We start from the raw sequence: 21,497 nt of genomic DNA, 5'->3' as shown, positions 1-21,497 counted from the left end.
TCATTTAAACCGGAGAAAAGAACATGAAAAAACTGAATGAAAGCGTGCCACACACAATCAAGGTTGGACAGAAGAAGAAGAAAGAATCATGTCTATGGCGCCTCTCTAGATAAAAATCACGAGGCGCTTCACAAGAACAAAAAATGTAAAAATACAAAAAAGCATTTGGAAAATGTTTAAAAATATATTTAAAATGAGCAAAAATTGACTATGGCGTTTAAAAAAATGTTAAGAAAGAGAGAGAGTGAACGGGAAAGAGGGAAACCAGTGGATCCTGAGGAAGGTGGAATAGGTGGGAGAGCAGAATAAAGAGAGAGAGGTGAAGAAGGTCATACAAAAGCCAGCTTGAACAAGTGAGTCTTCAGCTGCTTTTTAAAGGAGACCACTGAGTCCACTGATCTCAGGCTCAGGGGGAGAGAGGTCCAGAGTCTGGGGGCCACAGCAGCAGATGATCCGTCACCTTTGACCTTTAGCCTGGTGCTGCACAACCAGTAGGCTTTGGTCACTGGACCTCAGGGACCTGCTGGGGGTGTAGGGACTAAGAAGATCACCAATGTAAGATGGTGCTTGTCCATGTAAGGCCCTATAGACCAGAACCAGGATCTTGAAATGAACCCTGAAGTTGACTGGCAGCCAGTGAAGCTGGAGGAGAAGCGGGGTCCTGAGGCTGCTGATCAGAGCGCCACTGTGCATGTAGGGAAATTCAGGTGAGGTGAGCAACGGATAATTTTAAACAAATCATAATTTTATGCCAACAAATGCAAAAAATAAAACATCAGCCGTGTAATGAAGGTGCATGTTGCAGAGACCTGGACCTGCCTGCAGCTGTCTCACGCCCACAGGGCTGGTCGTTGGCCTGGTAAATAACAAGATGTCACCAAATCTAAATGGTAAATGGCCTGTATTTGATATAGCGCCTTCTAGAGTCACCCCTAGAAAGTTGTGATTGTTGGTCCTCTCTTCACTGTAGCCAGACCCAGGACGGTGTTATCGTCGGCACCTTTGATCACGACGGTGTTGTTCTGGCTGGAGACACAGTTGTGTGTCCACAGAGTTATGTTATGTCAGAATAATGGACAACCCCGAGCATCCTTTTCATGGCACCATCATGCAACAACAGAGCATCTTCAGCTGGAGGCTTCTTCAGACCTGCTGTAACACAGGAGATCCTTCCCGACAGTGGTCATGCTCGTCCTCATACAACTGTGTTTGGGTGAACAATTGAAGGTCCTAAATTTAAAATTTAAAAAGTTTCAATTGGAAAGCTGTCATTTGTATCTGCCTTTGTTGCTATTCTACCTGCAGAAGCATCAGTGAGACATCTGTCTCCTCAGTGTATGTTTCCTGTTTGTGGAAACATATCAGAGTGAGACATCTGTCTCCTCAGTGTATGTTTCCTGTTTGTGGAAACATATCAGAGTGAGACATCTGTCTCCTCAGTGTATGTTTCCTGTTTGTGGAAACAGACCAGAGTGAGACATCTGTCTCCGCTGGAAACAGAACATAGTGAGACATCTGTCTAGATCATGTGACTTCTCTAGCCTACCTTTTGGGATTTTATGTTTACATATATTTATATTTTAAGCATCATGCAATACTATATGTCTGAAGTTGAGGGGAAAAAACATAAGAAAATGTGTTTTTAGTTGGACAAGCACCTTCCTCGGGTGGAAACAAAAGCACTGGGGCGAATGGGGACCCATCCAAGATGGTGGTCCGCCTCTACGCTATTCTGTGGTCTCTTTCCTGGTTGTGGAAACAGATCAAAGTGACACATCCCTCTCATGCCACTCCTAGCTGCTCTCCTCTCTGCTAGCTAGCTGCTCTGTCTCCCGTTAGCCTAGCCTGCTAGCTGGCAGCCCGGTAAACATGGCGATGTCGCAGGCTCTATCCGAGGAGGAGTTTCACCGGATGCAGGTAAGATGGAGGCTGCTCTTTTAACCCAGCTCGTTCAGGTGCAGATAGCTGAAACACCTGCGCCGCTGTCAGGTGCGGCACCCTGTTCATTAGCTCTGAAGTAGGAGCAGTTTAACGGTGTCCGGTATCGGTTCGGTGTCAGTCCAGCTGCGGCATCAGGCTCAGTGAAGGAGTGAGGACAGGTTGGGTCAGCCGAACAAACCGGTTTTATTAACGGTCGTTAGCTTTCTGTTGCTAACCGTTATTCTTGTTAGCTTTCACTGGGCTCGTGATGACGGTCACGGGAGGGTGTGTGTGTGTGTGGGGGGGTGGGTGGGGGTGGGGTGGGGGGGGTCCTGTCTCCGGGGAGGACCACAGGGATCAGCAGGTGTTACAGGTGTGTTGGCGTCCCCTGTAACTTGGTGCTGATCTGTCAGTGCATGAGATGTTCAAGTATCCAATGAGCTAAATGATATGACGTCATCCTGTGTTAGGCATCTAGTCAACACCGCGAGTCCCTGAGAGGAAGCAAGTGGTTCCACGTATTCAGCAGGATGACGGTTCAGAAGGTTCTGGACCTGGTCTGAAACCAGACGGGTCCATCAGAGGATCCGGGGTCTACATGGACCTGAGTTTCACTCAGTAGAAGCAAATCATGTTCTCCAGGTCCAAAAACTGCAGCTGTTCTGTGCTGGTTGTCATGGTTACAGAGGTCATTACTGAGGTTTATATCACATCTGTTGATGCTCCCAGGTGCACCAGAACCTCTTCAGTCTGCGTGATTTGTTTGATTCATATCAAATGTTTTTAATCCATTAATTAATTAATTAATTAATTAATGCATTCATTCATTCATTTAGATGAACCAGCAGGCGGATGTTTGTTGTTGTTTGTTTCAGACGCAGCTTTGTGTGTTTTACTCTGCAGGCTCAGCTGCTGGAGCTTCGGACGCAGAACTACCAGCTGTCAGATGATCTCAGGAAGACCACGGCTGGTAAGAACCTGCTGAATGTTCAGATGTGTCACCAGAACTCGTGGGATGTGGTTAGAAGGTCTGGTTGCGTTTCAGAGCTCAGCGTCGTTCGTCAGAAGAATGGGAATCTGGAGCGAGACCTGATCAAAGCCCAGAAGGTGACCAGTTCTTATTGACGAGTGATCTTTGGTCTGATCTGCTGGATTTGAACCTTCTTCATCTCTTGATCTTTACATTTGTTTCTTCTTCAGGCTTTGAGTAAGAGCAAAAAAGCTCAGGTAAGTTCCACCTGGTTGGTTGTGGATCTCGGCTGGGCAGTAGGTGGTCCTACCTGTTCAGGTGGATCTGAGTCTGGTCAGACAAGATTTAATCAGCCAGAGCTCCAGAACAGAAGTTCCTCTGGTTTGTGTTTCAGGAGGTGGATGCTCTTCTCAGTGAGAACCAGATGCTGCAGGGAAAGCTGCTGAGTCAGGAGGATGACTTCAGGCTGCAGAACACCACGCTGATGACAGAGCTGTCCAAGGTGCGTCTCTGTGTGTCCTGACGTGTCTTCAGGTCTCGCATGTTCTTAACATTGTCGTTCTTCTAGCTCTGCACGCAGATTGAGCAGCTAGAGCAGGAGAACCAGCTTCTGAAGGAAGAAGGCGGAGCCTCTGCGCCCAGCCGACATCCTAGCTCCTCCTCCACCTCTGTAAATGGAGAACAGCTCCGCCTCCAGGCTGAAAACTCCACCCTACAGAAGAAGTTGAAGGGTGAGTCAGACTTCAACAGATCCCGGACCTGGTTTAATGTGTTCTCCCAGCAGGACACGACCTGGGGACATGTACGTAGGACCTGGGGACATGAACGTAGGACCTGGGGACATGAAAGCAAGACCTGGGGACATGAAAACAAGACCTGGGGACATGAACGTAGGACCTGGGGACATGAAAACAAGACCTGGGGACATGAACGTAGGACCTGGGGACATGAACGTAGGACCTGGGGACATGAAAACAAGACCTGGGGACATGAACGTAGGACCTGGGGACATGAACGTAGGACCTGGGGACATGAAAACAAGACCTGGGGACATGAACGTAGGACCTGGGGACATGAACGTAGGACCTGGGGACATGAAAACAAGACCTGGGGACATGAACGTAGGACCTGGGGACATGAACGTAGGACCTAGGGACATGAACGTAGGACCTGGGGACATGAACGTAGGACCTGGGGACATGAAAACAAGACATGGGGACATGAACGTAGGACCTGGGGACATGAAAACAAGACCTGGGGACATGAACGTAGGACCTGGGGACATGAACGTAGGACCTAGGGACATGAACGTAGGACCTGGGGACATGAAAACAAGACCTGGGGACATGAACGTAGGACCTGGGGACATGAACATAGGACCTGGGGACATGAACGTAGAACCTGGGGACATGAACGTAGGACCTAGGGACATGAATACAGGACATGACTTGGGGACATGAATGCAGGACATGACTTGGGTACATGAACGCAGGACATGACTTGGGGACATGAATGCAGGACATGACTTGGGGACATGAATACAGGACATGACTTGGGGACATGAATACAGGACATGACTTGGGGACATGAATGCAGGACATGACTTGGGGACATGAATGCAGGACATGACTTGGGGACATGAATGCAGGACATGACTTGGGGACATGAACGCAGGACATGACTTGGGGACATGAATGCAGGACATGACTTGGGGACATGAATGCAGGACATGACTTGGGGACATGAATGCAGGACATGACTTGGGGACATGAATGCAGGACATGACTTGGGGACATGAACGCAGGACATGACTTGGGGACATGAATGCAGGACATGACTTGGGGACATGAACGCAGGACATGACTTGGGGACATGAATGCAGGACATGACTTGGGGACATGAATGCAGGACATGACTTGGGGACATGAATGCAGGACATGACTTGGGGACATGAACGCAGGACATGACTTGGGGACATGAATGCAGGACATGACTTGGGGACATGAATGCAGGACATGACTTGGGGACATGAATGCAGGACATGACTTGGGGACATGAACGCAGGACATGACTTGGGGACATGAATGCAGGACATGACTTGGGGACATGAACGCAGGACATGACTTGGGGACATGAATATAGGGCAGTAGCTAGACCCTGACCCGGCAGCAGCAGACGGGTTTCTTTAACGGTTCTTATCCGCTGTCCCCCTTCAGAACTTCAGGAACGCTTTGATAAGGAGCTCCAGTGGCAGGGGGACTCCCACGGCAACCAGGGTGTTTCCACGGTTACGGACGGGTCCGCAGACTCCAATGGAGCCTCTGATGTCACAGCAGGTGGGGAGGAGTCAGCTGCAGAGGGAACCAATGAGAGAGCAGGACAGGTAAGCAGACACATGCTGGCAAGTCCCTCCAGATGGACCTGAGCCGTTAGTTTAAACATCAGATTGACTTTAGTTTGATTCTAAAAGCATGAAATGAAAATGTTTCTACGTACAGATGGACTCGGAGCTCTGCCCCTCAGAGAAAGCGTTTCACGGTGAGTCTCCGCTCCTGTTTTCATTTTTCTCATACAGACTCCAGCCTTAAGGAAGCGATGGGATGAGATCAGGGACGACCTGGTCTCAGCTCTAGATCTAAACACAGCAGATCAAACCAGAGCTGACATTAAAGGTCAGAATCCTGTTTTTACAGTCATGTTATGGTGAGCTGATTACTTTGGACTTCCGAGGAACCGTAACTGCTCATTCCTGTCATTTTCACTAATCCAGATGGATTCGAGTCATTTTTAGTTAACTAGATTTGAATGAAGATGATGAGTTTGATGATGCTTGTGAAATCAGACAAAAACAGGCGATTTTCTGTCATCTTCACTTTATTCTTCAGGGAGTTTGTTTCTGATGGAGCTAAAACTGTCGCTGAAGGCAGCAGCAGCAGTTTGTTATTAAGCCATCCGGATGGGACTCAGCTGATGGATCAGTGCTCAGGGGTGGATGCACTTGAACCTGTCGTAGAAAGGAACCCTGGGCTTAGCTGGGTGTAGCGTAGTTAGCCGGTTCAGGGCAGACACACACTACCAGCTGACCCACAGAACTTCCACAGAACCTGAGGATCAGAACAAACCTTCTTCCTCCTCAGTCAGGAACGTTTGGGGGAAACATCCCGTTTCTGTTTGGGTCCAGAACACTTTCACATACAGGAAACAGGATCTGAGTTCTGACCCAGTTGGTCTGCTGCAGAGAGTAGCTGTCAGGTGAGGGGCTGTTAGCACTTTGGAGTGTGTGTCTGGCCTAACAGACTGCCCCTGCTGTGTGCAACGCCCCCTTTAGGCTGGTCAGAGAAGAGCATAGAGACGATTGTAGCTAAACAGGCTGCGGTAGGCTGGTCGGCTGCTCTGTGTCCAATAACTCACTGCTTTGGACCAGAACTGGAGCTGGCACTGACCACGGAACAGGAGGAGAAGAGGCTGCTGAGGGAGCAGGTCCACAGTCTGGAGGTAAGCTCACACCTGTTATTCCCCTGAGACACACCTGTTATTCTCCTGAGACACACCTGTTATTCCCCTGAGACACACCTGTTGTTCCCCTGAGACACACCTGTTATTCCCCTGAGACACACCTGTTGTTCACCTGAGACACACCTGTTGTTCCCCTGAGACACACCTGTTATTCCCCTGAGACACACCTGTTGTTCCCCTGAGACACACCTGTTGTTCCCCTGAGACACACCTGTTATTCCCCTGAGACACACCTGTTATTCCCCTGAGACACACCTGTTGTTCCCCTGAGACACACCTGTTGTTCCCCTGAGACACACCTGTTGTTCACCTGAGACACACCTGTTGTTCCCCTGAGACACACCTGTTATTCCCCTGAGACACACCTGTTGTTCCCCTGAGACACACCTGTTGTTCCCCTGAGACACACCTGTTGTTCCCCTGAGACACACCTGTTGTTCCCCTGAGACACACCTGTTGTTCACCTGAGACACACCTGTTATTCCCCTGAGACACACCTGTTATTCCCCTGAGACACACCTGTTATTCCCCTGAGACACACCTGTTGTTTTGAGACACACCTGTTGTTCCCCTGAGACACACCTGTTATTCCCCTGAGACACACCTGTTGTTCCCCTGAGACACAACTGTTATCTAACTGATTCACATTTGTTGTGTACCTGTGTCACACCTGTTAAAACCTGTAACGTGTTATATATGTTATTTGTGAGGACACTAATGGATCCGGTACCTGGAGAGGGGCAGATTTAATCAGAAACAGGTGTTTCAGGGCTTTTTAATCCTCAACCCTCTGAGTGACCAGGTGTGTTTCCATCACCCCCACCCCTCCAGGCATCCAAACAGGCTGAAATCACCAGGCTGCAGGAGGACATCTCAAAGGTACCTGATCTGATCCAAACTCATAACCAACTGGTTCACAGACCAGACGGACTTTCAACACGACTGTTTTCCTTTCAGCTGACCGACAAACTTAGGAAGAAACAGGAGAGGTGAGATTCTTTTCCATCCTTGTCTAATCCGGTGGAAAGAGCCTCTGGAGGTTCTCAGACGTGTCCGAACATGTCGGGTTCTCTGCTGTCTGTGCCACTGATGAGACTTTCTGCAGTTTTCAGCGCCTGCAGACGGAAAAAGAGGCTCTGTACAACGACAGCAGGTCAGCTTTTTCTTCTTCTACTGAAACTTGCTTTTGAGGAGCTCCAGTTTGGAGGTCTTTACCTCGTTAACAGCAGCTGAGACCCAACAGACGGGTTCTCCTTTAGCACCAGGACATCTCGAGCTCTTTAGAGGTTCTGATATCAGGGTTGTGTTTAGATGACTTCCTGATCCACGGCCTCCAAACCTAAAAGCATCACCATGGAGCTGGATCTGGTGAAAACGCCAGAATTTCTGCTCGATCGGAGACTTTTATCATTCTTAATGTTTAACTTTATCACTTCGATCCAGTCTGATCATTTTCTACTGATGTAGCTAACGCGCGCGCGTGCGTGCGTGTGTGTGTGTGCATGTGTGTGTGTGTGTGTGTGTGCAGGACGAAGATCGATGAGATCAACCAGAGGAAAGACGAAGAGCTGAAGATGGTGAACCTCCGTGTGCAGAAGCTGCAGTCAGACATCACTGCATCCAATCAGGTGAGACCTTGGTAGCTACCCGAATGACATCACTGCTGACATCACATGGGTTTTCTGAGCCAGCTGGTCCGGTCTGACTCATCTGTGGCTGTTTGTTGTTCAGACGGCAGCAGAGCTGAGAGAGCAGCTTCAGAGCAAAGAGAAGGAACATGAAGTGGCTCTGCACGCCCTGAAGGACCAGGTAACCTAAACCCCCGAACCTGGCAGTCACGACTCAGGAAGGCGCTTTCACACACATTCACACCCTGGTGGTGATGAGCTACGTTGTAGCCACAGCTGCCCTGGGGCGAGCCTGCCGTACACAGGCGCCACTGGTCCCTCTGACCACCACCAACAGGCGAGGTGGGTTACGTGTCTTGCCCATGGACTCAGCGACGGACTGAGTGGGGCTTGAACCTACAACCTTCTGATGAACTCATTCGCTGCCAGCGTTTCTCGCTGTTTTACTGTTTTTTTAAGAGTGACAGAACGTTGCGCGCTAGGATGATGTCAACAACAAAACAACCAAAACTTAGCGCAGACTAACCTCTGACATCAGGAAGAATCCGCGCGTTTCGAGCGTTATCCGTTCTTCCATAATCCGTTGTTGAATTGTGATCGGCAGAAGCTTTTCCGGTTCGCACCTCACTTTTTTTACAGCAGCGGCCCAAAAGATCTCCTAACACATGGATGTTCTGCGTACTGATCACGTGACGTGTGACGTACGCGGATGAAGATCGGCTTCAGAGCTGAGATGTTTGTTCTCACGGTGCGGGGGCTCGTCCGACGCCCACACAGTAGAAAAATGCAAATGACGACTGTAGTCGTCATTGGCAGTGAACGAGTTAAGGGGCGAGCACTTAACTCCCGTCGCCCCAACGCCCCGTTTTCCGTTTGCTTCTGATGTGCTTCATTATCCCCTCATCCTTTCTTCTCTCCATCCGTCCATCTTTGAACACTTTGTCCTGTCTTTCCTCTTGCCTCTCTCTCGTCTGCTGCTGCTGGCCCTCTGCTGCCCCCTGCCTGTGGTGTGATGGTGCTGCAGGCAGCCAATCAGAGTGCAGTCAGTCAGGAGCAGGTAGACAACATCCTGCAGGAGAACGATGCTCTGAGGACTAACCTGGCTGCTCTGGAGCAGGTACAGAACTTCCCACTGCAGAACCAGAACACCGTGATAGAACCTCTGCACTTTAACTTAGCTCAAGTTCAACACTCAGAGGGGAAATAGAACCTTTAGTGGAACCCAAACTCATCACTGTTAGACCCGTACAACCAGGTGGGTCCAAACAGGACAAAACACCAGAACATTGTTATTAAAGGTGGAATATAGAACGTTTGAATAAAAACAAATAATACCTCCACGGGGCGTTTAGAGGTGTGCAGAGTGAACGTACAGTTTTTCCTTTAAAAGGCATATTTAAAAAGAATAATCACGGTTTTATTCTGTCGGGCACTACGCTCTTTATGTTTACATCTGCCAGCCACTAGAGGGCACCGTTGCTCTGAAAAGCCCGCTCGGCAAGGCCAGGCTGGACCTGACAGCAGCTGATTCTGAGCCCAGAAGACGTTCTGATGGTAAATACTGTTGTACGAGGAGGAATTAGTCCTTTTCCTGTAAGATTTGTCTCCGGACGTGGTCCTGGCCGGTCACTTACTGTGTCATCTGTGAACCAACACCCCGACAGCTGCAAAACGTCTTCTGTTGTTGCAGCTACCGCCTCTAAACACTAGATGTAGTGTCCATGTTCCATATTCGACCTTTAACAGCAACATGATCTAGAACATGTAGAACCCTGGGGCTGAAGCTTTATACACAGATGGTTGAAGTTATCTTAGAAGCTCAACCTGAGGTCCAGACAGATGGGACAGCAGGTTGTTTAGGTTGTCAGGACGATTCTGTTGTGCCCAGATCCAGACGGTGAAGGTGCAGGAGATGAGCCTCCTGAGGGAGCAGCAGGAGACGCTGACGGCTGAGCTGCAGCAGAGAAGAGCCGATCAGGAGAAACTACTGGCTCAGAGGGATGACCTCAGCTCTCAGCTTCAGGTACTAGTGAGGTTCTGGTTCCTCTGGACCAGAACCTGCTGGTCTGCTAAATATTCAGAAGGCCTCAACCCATTTCTGATCCAACCTCCTGGGTCTCCTCCAGGAGTCTAGCTTCGCTAACAGGAAGCTGCTGGAGCAGCTGACAGAAGAAGGACGGGAGAAGGACAGGCTGCTGAGAGACCTGGACGAAAGCAAGAAGGTCCACACACACACACACACACACGCACACACACGCACGCACGCACATGCATACACATGCATACACACACACGCACACACACACATAGACACACACACACACACACACACACACACACACACACACACACACGCACACATACACGCACATACACACGCACACATACACGCACACACACGCACATACACACGCACACATACACGCACATACACACGCACACATACACGCACATACACACGCACACATACACGCACACACACGCACATACACACGCACACATACACGCACGCACACACACACACACACACACACACACACACACACATATACACACACACACACGCATTTATTTTCTAGAAATACATATTTGTGTGCGTGTGCGTGCGTGCGTGTGTGTGTGTGTGTGTGTGTGTGTGTGTGTGTGTGTGTGTGTGCAGACAGCAGAGAAGAGGAAGACCATGCTAGATGAGATGGCTTCACAGCTGAACCAGCTGAAGTCCAACCACAAGGAGGCGCTGTCGGACCTGAAGCTGCAACACGAGAAGGAGGTGAAACTTTCTTTCTCCTGATTTTATGTTTTTAGTTTGTTGTTTTGATATCATTTAGAAACTATTAGTTTTTTATCTGTTCATCATCTTTATGTCTGCTCCAGCCCTGTCCTGTCCTCATGTCTTCTCCTGTCCCCCTCCTCAGGTCCTCGGGGTGAGGGCTCGGTATGAGAAGGAGCTGCGGGGCCTCCATGAAGACAAGAACCGCTCTGAGGAGGAGCTCCGGCAGCAGCTTCGAGATGAGAAGGTAAAGGAGGGAGGTGAGACGGGTGGTTTCATGTGGTCGTGGCACCTCTGAAGGTGTGTGTGTGTGTGTGTGTGTGTGTGTTTTCAGGCTCGGACCAAGGAGCTGGAAGGCTTTCAGCTGCAGGTAGAGGAGCTGCAGGCTCAGATCCAGTCCATGGAGGGGACCAAAGGCTGGTTTGAGAGACGCCTCGCAGAGGCCGAGGTGAGTCCAGTACTCCAGAGGTCCCCAACCCGGGTTCTCAGGTCCTTCTGTCCTGCAGGTTTTCCAGGTTTTCCATGTTGCTCGTTCTAACAGCAGAGTTTCCCTGCTGCCACACTTGACTTAAGTGAATGAGTGACTAACAGGCATCTGCAACACTTGATGTCCTCCTGAGTTCTGTAAATCAGGTGTGCTGAAGCAGAGACGGGGTTCAGGGAGCGCTGGCCTACAGAACCCAGCAGAACCCTCACTGCTGCTTTTTCTGTGTGTGAGAACAGGAGAACATTGAGAAGAACACCCTTCAGCATCACAAGGACATTGAGAAGATTCAGAAAGACCACACACTTCGTCTGGAGGTACACACACACACACACACACACACACATATCACGTGCCCTCCTAAACTCAGGAACATTAACTACCCAGCTGCTCTTTGAGGGTGAGTGGGGGGGGGGGGGGGCTGCAGCCATAAGGTTGAGTAGCTCATTCAGATTATTCACTCATTCACATCGAGGACGCCAGTTTTGTGATGCATCATCCGTTCATGGGCCGTTTGGTCGATTCTGGCAAAATTATTCAGCAAACTTCCTCTGATAGAGGACCCAACCCGTCATTTCCCACTGTCGTAGACGCCCGTCGTATCAGGGAGGCGTGGGCGGGGCCGGCAGCAGCTGCAGGTGGATTACCTCAGACGTCCTGTAGAGGGCGCAAAGGGAAAACTGTCTCTGCTGCCAAACGTCAGTTCAGTTGGACCTTTGACATGTGGGGCTTTAGCATGTTCGGGTTTCCTCCATCTGCCTCCCTCGTGCTCGTCTGTGGGTTCTGGCCCAGATCGTCTCTGACAGGAAGCTGGAAGGAACCAGAACCAGTCGGCTCAGTTCTTCTAGCAGCGGCGTGTTCCTAAACCCTTCCTGTGAATATAAATAAATGTGTGTAGGAGTGTTATTGTTGGTTTCTGAGCTCTAATTGAATGTGTTTCTAATTAAAGGGTAGCTGTTTCTATGGTAACGGAGAGGATTCAGCACATTAAACGATTCCCTCAACCTGATGTGATGGTTCTGTTCGTGTTTAACTGGGCCTTCCAGCGCCGGCTGCTGGTTTCAGCCCCCAAGGGGCGACACAGGTGTTTCACCTGAGCTCAGGGCAGTCGTCGGGTCCGCGGCAACACCTGCTCCAGGTGCCATCGAACACGCTTCGGTGGGGGATGAATTATTTAGCGACTTGTTTGTTCATTTGTTTGAACACTCCTGCCGAGTGTGCAGACTCGGAGAGCAGAAGTAGGTCATCGTGTCATGTGATCACAGGTGACACCGTGGAGCAGCAGCAGCTCTCTGACGCTCCTCGTCCTCCCCCCACTGGAGTCCTGAAGTCAGCAGGGCACGGCGTGTCCCTCTGAAGTCCTTCAGAGACAAACTCCTGCTGATTGGAGTCGGTCTTATCTCCACGGTAACAGCCTGCTGCTCTCAGCTCAACCACAAAACTTAATAAGAAAAGTTAATTAATGATGGAGGAGGTCTGATTAGCAGCAGGTCGGTGCTCTGAGGAAATCTGGTTTCAGCTCGGACCGTTTAAGAGGAATCGGGTGTTTTTAGATGTGACTGGTCTCTCGCGAGGTTGTTTCAGCAGCTTCAGAACGGCTGCTCCGCGTCGTCTCCGTCCGTTACCGGGCATAAGCCTCACATAACTAACGCAAAGCAGTTAGCCGCCATTATCGTGGAAGAGCGTGTTTCCATCTGAAGCGTTGCGTTTCGGACGTGTCCCTGCCGCGTGTTGCTGCGTCGCTCCGCTACTTTTACATTTTGAGTCCGTTTTTTACGCGCTATGCTTCCAGAACACGTCAACCTCAGCAGTCCTGATCGGGCCGGACAGGAAGTCAAACACGGGAGTGGAGTAAAATGGCCGGAGACTTTCAAAATAAGTCAGTTGCTGATTTCCAGTTGCTTAACTAGTAAAAATAAAAGCACATCATTACCTGTGAAAACGTCTGTAGCCGAGGGAAACGACAGGAAGTAAACCTTATGGAAACGGGCGGCCATCTTTATCCTTGCTTGTTGTTGCACGAACTGCTGAAATCACGCGTGATCCTGCAATTCTCCAGTTCTCCAGGGCGAAGAACGCCTAAGCTGCCGTTTCACATCTCAGCGGGAAGAGACGTGCCACCGGGCTCGTGGGTAAATAACATCGACTACGTTACGCGCTGCTTCTGCCCGGGTCGGGGTCAGCTGCCCCCCCCAGCTCGGGCGTTCCGAGGCCAGCCACGAATCTCAGTCCCTCCAGTGTGTCCTCGTGCCGTGTCTCTTAAACAAAGGTTTGTCATCAAAAGATAAGGGAGGTTTAGGCTAATGTGCCTGATTGTGACATCACAAATGGGGACTTTTTGAGACTTCCCGTTTTAGGTGGAAAATTCCTAAAACCAAACAATGTCAGAAATCAGATGGATGTTTATTTAGATGCAGCAGAGGCCGACATGGCAACAAAAACGGATGTAAAAGGTGAATTTTGCTTTCTATGTCCCCGTTAAGTCGGACGATCTGCATCCTTATGGAAACAGTCACACCTGGAAGAAACGTTCAGAGACGGGACGATTAGTAAAACGAAGGATTCCAGACGGGATCCTTCTGCTCATGTCCGTGTCCAATGGCAGCTCGTCCATAGGGGGCGCTAGGGCGCCGCCCCACCAGTATCGCACGAAGCTCAACCACAAATTTCAGACTTAATTATTAGAATTATGAGCGTTGAGGCTATTTTTATTACATCATTCTAATTTGTGTTTCTCCTGAAAAACTTTAGTTTTTGACACGTTTTTTAAACACGTTGGAGACGAACGTTTAGTCAGTATTTCTATATTATTGTTTTCTGTCTGCTTGAATTTTGCTGTTGGTTTAAAAAAACTAGGAATGTGACTCAAAATTACAACTTTTAAAGATTAATTATCATTTAAAACGTATCTGCCCATAAACCGTCATTTAGTCAGGAAAAGAAATGTGTTAACAGTACAAATGTATTCATCAGCGCCTTCCCAGAACCGGCTATGGAATGCTCTTTTCTGCACAACACCTAGTAAACGGGTTTTGGTTCTTTTTAAAGGGGCATTATGGAAGTGTGACAGCCAAAACATGAATAGAAATAATAAATGTCTTCTTCATACATTCTCCTGCAATGCCCTGGTCCTGTAGAACGAGCCCTGGCATTTTTACTGTGATTGCCTGTTTTTCTGTAAAATCACAGAAAAAGAGAGATGCTCGGGTCGAGCAGGCTGCTTCACGCGCGTTCACGCTCAGGCATCGCCCGTAGCATTTGCTATCCGTAGCTTTAGCAGCAGAGAGAGAGGCAGTGCCACTTTGTCGCTGTTCCTAACGCCTAGTGACAAAGCTAGCTACATTTCTGAGGACCCTTAGCTACTTTCTGTAGAACTTTCTTCTAGATATTTCCTGCTAATTAGCAACAAAATAGCCATTTTCACTCCCAACCGTTCTTTGGTTTGACGTTGTTTCAGCTGTCATCAAGGATAATAACTTTTTGCTTTCCTTGACGTTTGATGTGCTACTGCTAGTTTATCCGTTTAATTATAGATCCACTAGGACAAATACAATAAAGTTTATCTTTCACCAAATAGAATATTTACTAAGACATCACAATAGAACTATAGACACATTACTTGTCTTTGTGTGTGTGTGTGTGTGTGTGTGTGTGTGTGTGCGTGTGTGTGCGCGTGTGTGTGTGTGTGTGCGTGTGTGTGTGCGTGTGTGTGTGTGTGTGTGCGTGTGTGTGTGTGTGTGTGTGTGTGTGTGTGTGTGTGTGTGCGTGTGTGTGTGTGTGTGTGTGTGTGTGTGCGCGCGTGTGTGTGCGTGTGTGTGCGTGTGTGTGCGTGTGCAGGAGAAGCAGTCAGAGATGGAGGGGTTGAAGCAGGAGATGGTGGAGGTGGAGAAACGGAGAGAGGAGCACGCTGAAACCATCAGACAACTCAGACAGGTGAGGTGGTCCTTCAGAACCCAGCTGCTTCCCTCTGTCCGGTCTGGAGGCACACCTGCACAGCCTTGTAGCCCCGCCCTCACTCAGAGGGATCCTGACCTGTGTCGAAAGCATCTGTTCCCTCTTTTGTGTTGGTTTGATCGTGCCCCCTCCATCCCTATAAAGTCAAAGGTGAAGCCACCGGGTCAGAACCTTTGAGCGTTTGGACTCTAAAGCCGTAAGCAGCCAGCGGACTTATCGTTAGTTTTTATTTAGTTGTTTTTTTTCTTCCAGATAACATTTTGAGACGAAGTGAAACAGAAAAGTCGCCGGTTGTTCGGCGTGGAAGCGCGTCTGACTCTGTGTGACCAGATGTTCTGGTTCCTGTTTGTGTCTGCAGGAGATCAAAGACACGGTGGACGGTCAGAGGATCCTGGAGAAGAAGGGCAGTGCCGCGGTGAGTCCCCGGCCGCCGGATCACAGCGACACAAACGCTCTGAGAGGCATGTGAGAGCAGCCGTGCAGAAAAGCCGATCATCAGGAAGTAACCGAGTGTGTTTTTAGCTGAAGGACCTGAAGCGCCAGCTGCAGCTGGAGAGGAGACGAGCGGACAAGCTGCAGGAGAGACTCCAGGAGATCCTGACCAACAGCAAGACTCGGACAGGTAGGCTCACCTGACACCGGCTCCTGCCTTGTGTTGTGCTTCAAAACCCGGAGACAGGAGCCGGTTCTGCTCCTCGTAGCATCAGCATGTTCTGCTGAAGGTTCTCGCTCATTCATGGAGCAGGAACCCTAGTAGGCAGACACACCTGCACAGGTGGGTCTGCTTCTTTTGTTCTAGACTTTGGACCTTCTGTCTGGTCCACCTGTAGATAGTTGGTACTTATCTGGACCTGGTTCCGTGGTCCAGTTCTAAGTGTGTTTGTATTTCAGGTCTGGAGGAGCTGGTTCTGTCTGAGCTCAACAGTCCCAGTCGGACTCAGCAGACTGGAGACTCGTCCTCCGTGTCCTCCTTCTCCTACAGAGACATGATGAAGGAAGCTCAGCCAGCCAGCCAGAACAAGGTGAGTAGAACCTGATCCTCCCGAACGGAGAACCGCTGTAGGCCTTCATCTGTGTGGAGGTTCTCTTCCAGGCTGAGTTTGGGCTCGTTTCCTGTTGGCGGCGCCGCGAAGACACGTCATCCATTCTGTTTATTTAAACCGAACCTGTGTGAAAGCAACAAGTCGGGTTTGGATCAGGTCCACATGCGGACGGTTGTTAACTGTCAGGAAAGGATTTAGATTTTTATAAACTCGGTCAAACCGGTCGTCGGCGCCAGAGAGAGCAGCGTTAACGGCAGCAGCAGCAAAAGCCAACATGGAGACTAAAGCCAGCAGAGGGTGGAGATCCCAGCAGGTCCTCCATCAGTCTGACCCCACCCCACAGCAGCATAACTAAAGGGGTGAGCCTGGATTAACCAGCAGGTCCTCCATCAGTCTGACCCCACAGCAGCATAACTAAAGGGGTGAGCCAGGATTAACCAGCAGGTCCTCCATCAGTCTGACCCCACAGCAGCATAACTAAAGGGGTGAGCCAGGATTAACCAGCAGGTCCTCCATCAGTCTGACCCCACAGCAGCATAACTAAAGGGGTGAGCCAGGATTAACCAGCAGGTCCTCCATCAGTCTGACCCCACAGCAGCATAACTAAAGGGGTGAGCCAGGATTAACCAGCAGGTCCTCCATCAGTCTGACCCCACAGCAGCATAACTAAAGGGGTGAGCCAGGATTAACCAGCAGGTCCTCCATCAGTCTGACCCCACCCCACAGCAGCATAACTAAAGGGGTGAGCCTGGATTAACCAGCAGGTCCTCCATCAGTCTGACCCCACCCCACAGCAGCATAACTAAAGGGGTGAGCCAGGATTAACCAGCAGGTCCTCCATCAGTCTGACCCCACAGCAGCATAACTAAAGGGGTGAGCCAGGATTAACCAGCAGGTCCTCCATCAGTCTGACCCCACAGCAGCAGCTAACGGGGTGTCTGTCTGACAGGTGGAAACTGGATTCTGGTTCCATCGGAGAACTCAAAGCTCTGCCTCTTGTTCTACTTTTAGAACCTCTTGGAACCACGACAGATCCTGCTCTCTGAGAGCCAGGCGTTCTTCTGGGAACATTTGGAACCAGAAAACGTCTAAAAGGGGCTTGATCTTTCAGAGTGACTTTGATCTCATCAGAACTCTGGCAGCAGTGTTCTGGATCAGCTGGAACCTTTCACTGAGGTTTCCCGTCAGTACCTACCCAACGTGACATGAACTGATTGTGTCGGACTGCATTTCCTGCCATAACGAGTCCATGGTTACCGCTGACCTTTTAGTACTGAGCTGCATATTAATTGAAGTTATCCTGTGATTCTAATAATTTGACCCAATAGTAGCAATCCTAAAACAGTGTGGGACTAAGCAGTGGGCCCTGAGGAACTCCAAGAGGGCAGGAAGAAGAGTCATAATTAACAGGAACAATCCGATAAATGGGACTAAATCCGAGTCTGTTAAAATCCCAAAGAGCCGACATCTGTCTCTGTGTCCATCAGTCTGGTGGAGGGAGTCCCCAGCCTCAGCGTCCTGCTGAGCTCTCTGATGACGAGGTCGGTGAGCTCTTCCAGCGGCTTGCTGATGTCCAGCAGGAGAAATGGATGCTGGAGGAGAAGGTGAGGAGCGCTGTTGCCACGGTAACCACTACAGTTTAAATGGCTTTAGTTTGCGATGTTGCTTCTCATGAACCCTGACCTCTGAACTTCCAGGTGAAGCATCTGGAAGTGAGCTGCTCGTCCATGGCTGAAGACATCTGTAGGAAGAGTGCCATCATAGAGACGTACGTGATGGACAGTCGCAGAGGTGAGAGGTCATCGCTGACCGAGATGCACTAACGCACCCGTTCAAGTCACGACTGTAGACATGTCTGTTCACTGTTCAACACCAGGGGGCAGTCTTTCAGTCTGAACATCCAACAAGCTGCTCACTCCGCAGACTGTCAAAATAAAAGCATTGAAGCAGAAACCAACAGGTGTGGTGGAGCTGATGTTCGGACACGTTGGATTGTTAGTGAAGTTCTGTCTGGTTTTAGAGTAATGGAACGGAAACTTCAGACCCAAGAGAAACCCATCAAAGGTTCTGGTCCCTCCACACTCGTCCTCTAGCGCTGTCGTTTCTCGTACATCAGCTGTTTTTAGGCTCCTGTTTGACTCTTCTGGTCCTCCTCTTCCTCTTCATCCATCACATCAACACCTGATGAAGGCAGCAGCAGGGAATCGGAGCTCCGTCAGATCGGTTCTGTCGGGTTGGTTCTGAGCAGCCGGCTGGGCTGGGTTTGCAGCAGTAGCTGTAGAACCACATCAGTAGATGTTGGTGCCCGTCTGTCACGCACATCCTGATACCGATCCACATGACCAGGGTTCCGGGTCCCGACCTGTTCCTCACCTCAGCTCCAGAACGGGCTTTGAGACGTTTGATTGTCCCGTCTCTCCTCTCCTCAGATGTATCGAGCAGTGCAGTGGGAGGTCACGGAGGCGCTCAGGGAGACAGAGGAGGTCTGGGTTCGGTCCTCAGAGATCTGGTGAAGCCAGGAGACGAGAACCTGAGAGAGATGAACAAGAAGCTGCAGAACATGTTGGAGGAGCAGCTGACCAAGAACATGCACCTGCAGAAGGTAACACACACACACGCACACACACACACAACTACCATATGTCTGACTCCCATCTCTCTGCAGGACCTGGAGCTGCTGTCCCAGGAATTAGTCCGACTCAGTAAGGAAAGCAACGGTGCTGCTGGATCGGGATGAGACCATCGCCTCCTGCTTGCTTCGTTTCTGCTCACACCCTCCCTGCTTTCCTGCATTCACAACCTCCTCTGAGCTCTGACTACTGCCTGGGGCTGGGAAGGGCACTGGCTGTGACTACATGCTGGATTTTGTCCATCTGTTTTGGAATGTGGTGAGGAATCAGTGAAGATGGAAAGCTTGAGGAGCAAAACTGAGAATGGAACCGAACCACCTGGAAAGAAAACCTTTCGCTGAATGTACTGTAATTAGACTGCACCATTCATTTCTGAGCACTGGCTATCATCTGGAAACTCGTCAATACTGACGGGGAAACCTCTGCTTCTTCGTCTTAAGACGTCTGATTGTTGGGGCCTGACTATGCTCTGGATTGTGACTCACAACTGACCTCATAAATTCTTTGTGAAGTAACTGTTGTGACCTGGCGACTTCCTGGAACTTGTGTTTGAACCCGTCACCGTGACAAGTAATCAGAGGCCAGCTGATGGTGATGATGATGAAGATGGTGGTCTTGATTGAAGTCCGTTCATCTCTAATCCAATCAGTGAGCTTGTTTCTGAACTGGCATCATTCATCAGTGAAAGAACAGCCAATGATTTTAACCAAAACCTCTCTAGAAACGGTCCATTTGGTTCTGGTGGTTGGGCTGGACCGCTGTTGCCATGGTTACAGCTTCAGAATCCAGTTCCTGTTGCTTCTGATTAAAAAGAAAACAAAACCAGAAGTTTATTCTACACGGTGTGTGTGTGTGTGTGTGTGTGTGTGTGTGTGTGTGTGTGTGTGTGTGTGTGTGTGTGTTCATCACATCCGAAGAGTTCCATCACCTCAGGTCGGCTAAGGCTAATTTCTGGAGAGATGAAACGGTTTGACGGGACAGGTTTCGTCTCTGGCTAAGGTCTGGTTTCATCTCTGAGTTGGGGGTGCTTTCCCTCCAGGATCACGTTGTTGTCAGCTGATCACCAAAAGATGCAGAGAAGAAAATGTTTTGACTGCTTGACTCCTTCCTCTAGGCTCTGTCTACTTCCTGCTTGAATATTAATTTTAATTGAGTGAAGTCCTGAGTTTTAGACAGAAAAATGGAAACAACTACTTGTTTTTTTCTTGGCCGTTTTGTTTGTCTCGTGGCTATGGGTAAGTCCTGGAAAACACCCTGCACCTGCTGATGAGACTGACTAACTCCTGGACTGGACAGGACTTTCTACTTCACACTTCAAACCTTCACAGAGAAACTCGACTCGTTTTTCGAGTCACTTCTGAGGAAAAAACTCTAAATAAAAGTGATTTTGTGTTTAATCCGGTTTTCTTGTCGTTCAGCTGCTCTGAGAGCTGTAATGTTTGTGTACATCAACACTGTGTCATGTGACTAAACAGCTGATTTATTTATGTCTGATGATCCGAACGCTAATCATGAATAAAACTGAAGACGACGGCGTGTTTCTGTTTCAAAAACTTGGAGAAACTTGCTTTTCCAGAATAAAAGTTGCGTTGAAGGTCGGGTGACTGGAGGCGTGCCTCGCTCACTGGTAATTAACCGCCTGGCACTTCCTGTCCTGTGAAGATGGTGGTGGGGGGGATTAAAGAGGTGTTAACTCATAACTGGAGGGGTCACCCTAACGAGATAGCGCCTGATTGGCCGGTCAGAGGCTAATTAAAGAGGCAGAAGTTGTCTCTCGTTTAATTTTAATTTAAAAAAATCCTCAGAGGATTCAGACTAAAGCTGATTTTCTTCATAGTTTCTGTTCAGAAGCGTCAACTTTTCCCTCTCCAGAACATAAAAGACCCTTTTACATGAAGCAGACACGATGCCTTCAGGAAACGGATTCATTAGTGTTTTATTATCATTACACTGTTGGTTCATTCCCTCAGGACTAACTGGACCTCCAAAATAAAAGCCTGTGATGTTCTATTGAGGCTCAGCCCATTCTGTGGGCCCTAAACTAGAGCGGGTTGACATTAGAACGATGATCCGTCTGTCCACTCGTGTCCTCACAAGTGCAGATGTGCAGACGTGTGATGATGATGTAACGGTCCGGGAAGCCATTGGGTTGCCACGGAGATCCCGACAAGTCAGATGGAGGCGAGGAGGAGAGACTGGAGGAAGTTTTAAAAATTCACGAGTTTTCTGCAGCAGCAGGCAGCTAAATATAGTGTGTGTGTGTGTGTGTGTGTGTGTGTGTGTGTGTTCCTCAGTACTTACCTTATGGGACTGGTACACACACTCATGGAAACAAACAGATTGGTCTCCTTAGACTAAACATTCTGAAGACACGGTGGACAGTAGAGGACCACATGCATGGGGGGGGGGGGGGGGGGGGTTCTAACCCCATGGTACTGATGAAATTGTGGAGACGCTTTTAGTTTTACAGTCCGGTTGTGGATGTGACTTAGTGTACACACTCAGCGAACTTAACACTTGCTAATATGAATGACACACACACACACACTCACACACACACACACACACACACACACACACTG

The 21,497-nt window shown here is 49.4% G+C and overlaps 1 protein-coding gene across 3 annotated transcripts; it reads left to right on the top strand.

Annotated features, from left to right (window-relative positions):
* The first annotated feature begins 1,761 nt into the window (after nucleotides 1-1,761).
* gripap1 (GRIP1 associated protein 1) lies at nucleotides 1,762-19,507 on the top strand. 3 transcript variants are annotated; one of them, XM_054746254.2, is made up of 29 exons: nucleotides 1,762-1,917; nucleotides 2,824-2,890; nucleotides 2,966-3,027; nucleotides 3,121-3,147; nucleotides 3,285-3,392; nucleotides 3,459-3,621; nucleotides 5,107-5,273; nucleotides 5,389-5,428; nucleotides 6,315-6,385; nucleotides 7,238-7,285; nucleotides 7,364-7,395; nucleotides 7,512-7,559; nucleotides 7,935-8,034; nucleotides 8,138-8,215; nucleotides 9,059-9,151; nucleotides 9,923-10,057; nucleotides 10,161-10,256; nucleotides 10,694-10,804; nucleotides 10,950-11,051; nucleotides 11,139-11,252; nucleotides 11,528-11,605; nucleotides 15,126-15,221; nucleotides 15,601-15,657; nucleotides 15,765-15,864; nucleotides 16,134-16,264; nucleotides 17,773-17,889; nucleotides 17,983-18,076; nucleotides 18,715-18,887; nucleotides 18,951-19,507. In XM_054746254.2, exons 1-29 carry the CDS (start codon nucleotides 1,870-1,872, stop codon nucleotides 19,020-19,022), a joined length of 2,628 nt encoding a protein of 875 aa, XP_054602229.2. In that variant the 5' UTR covers nucleotides 1,762-1,869; the 3' UTR covers nucleotides 19,023-19,507. The 3 variants fall into 3 exon arrangements, with proteins under 3 accessions (XP_054602229.2, XP_054602227.2, XP_054602228.2); XM_054746252.2 differs by having other exon boundaries at nucleotides 6,219-6,385; XM_054746253.2 differs by lacking the exon at nucleotides 9,059-9,151 and having other exon boundaries at nucleotides 6,219-6,385.
* Nucleotides 19,508-21,497: the final 1,990 nt, after the last annotated feature.

The sequence above is a fragment of the Nothobranchius furzeri genome, chromosome 15 (genome assembly GCF_043380555.1).
Source record: "Nothobranchius furzeri strain GRZ-AD chromosome 15, NfurGRZ-RIMD1, whole genome shotgun sequence".
NCBI lineage: Eukaryota > Metazoa > Chordata > Actinopteri > Cyprinodontiformes > Nothobranchiidae > Nothobranchius > Nothobranchius furzeri.
The sequence above is the reverse complement of the archived record's forward strand: the minus strand, read 5'-3'. Positions and strand labels throughout refer to the sequence as shown.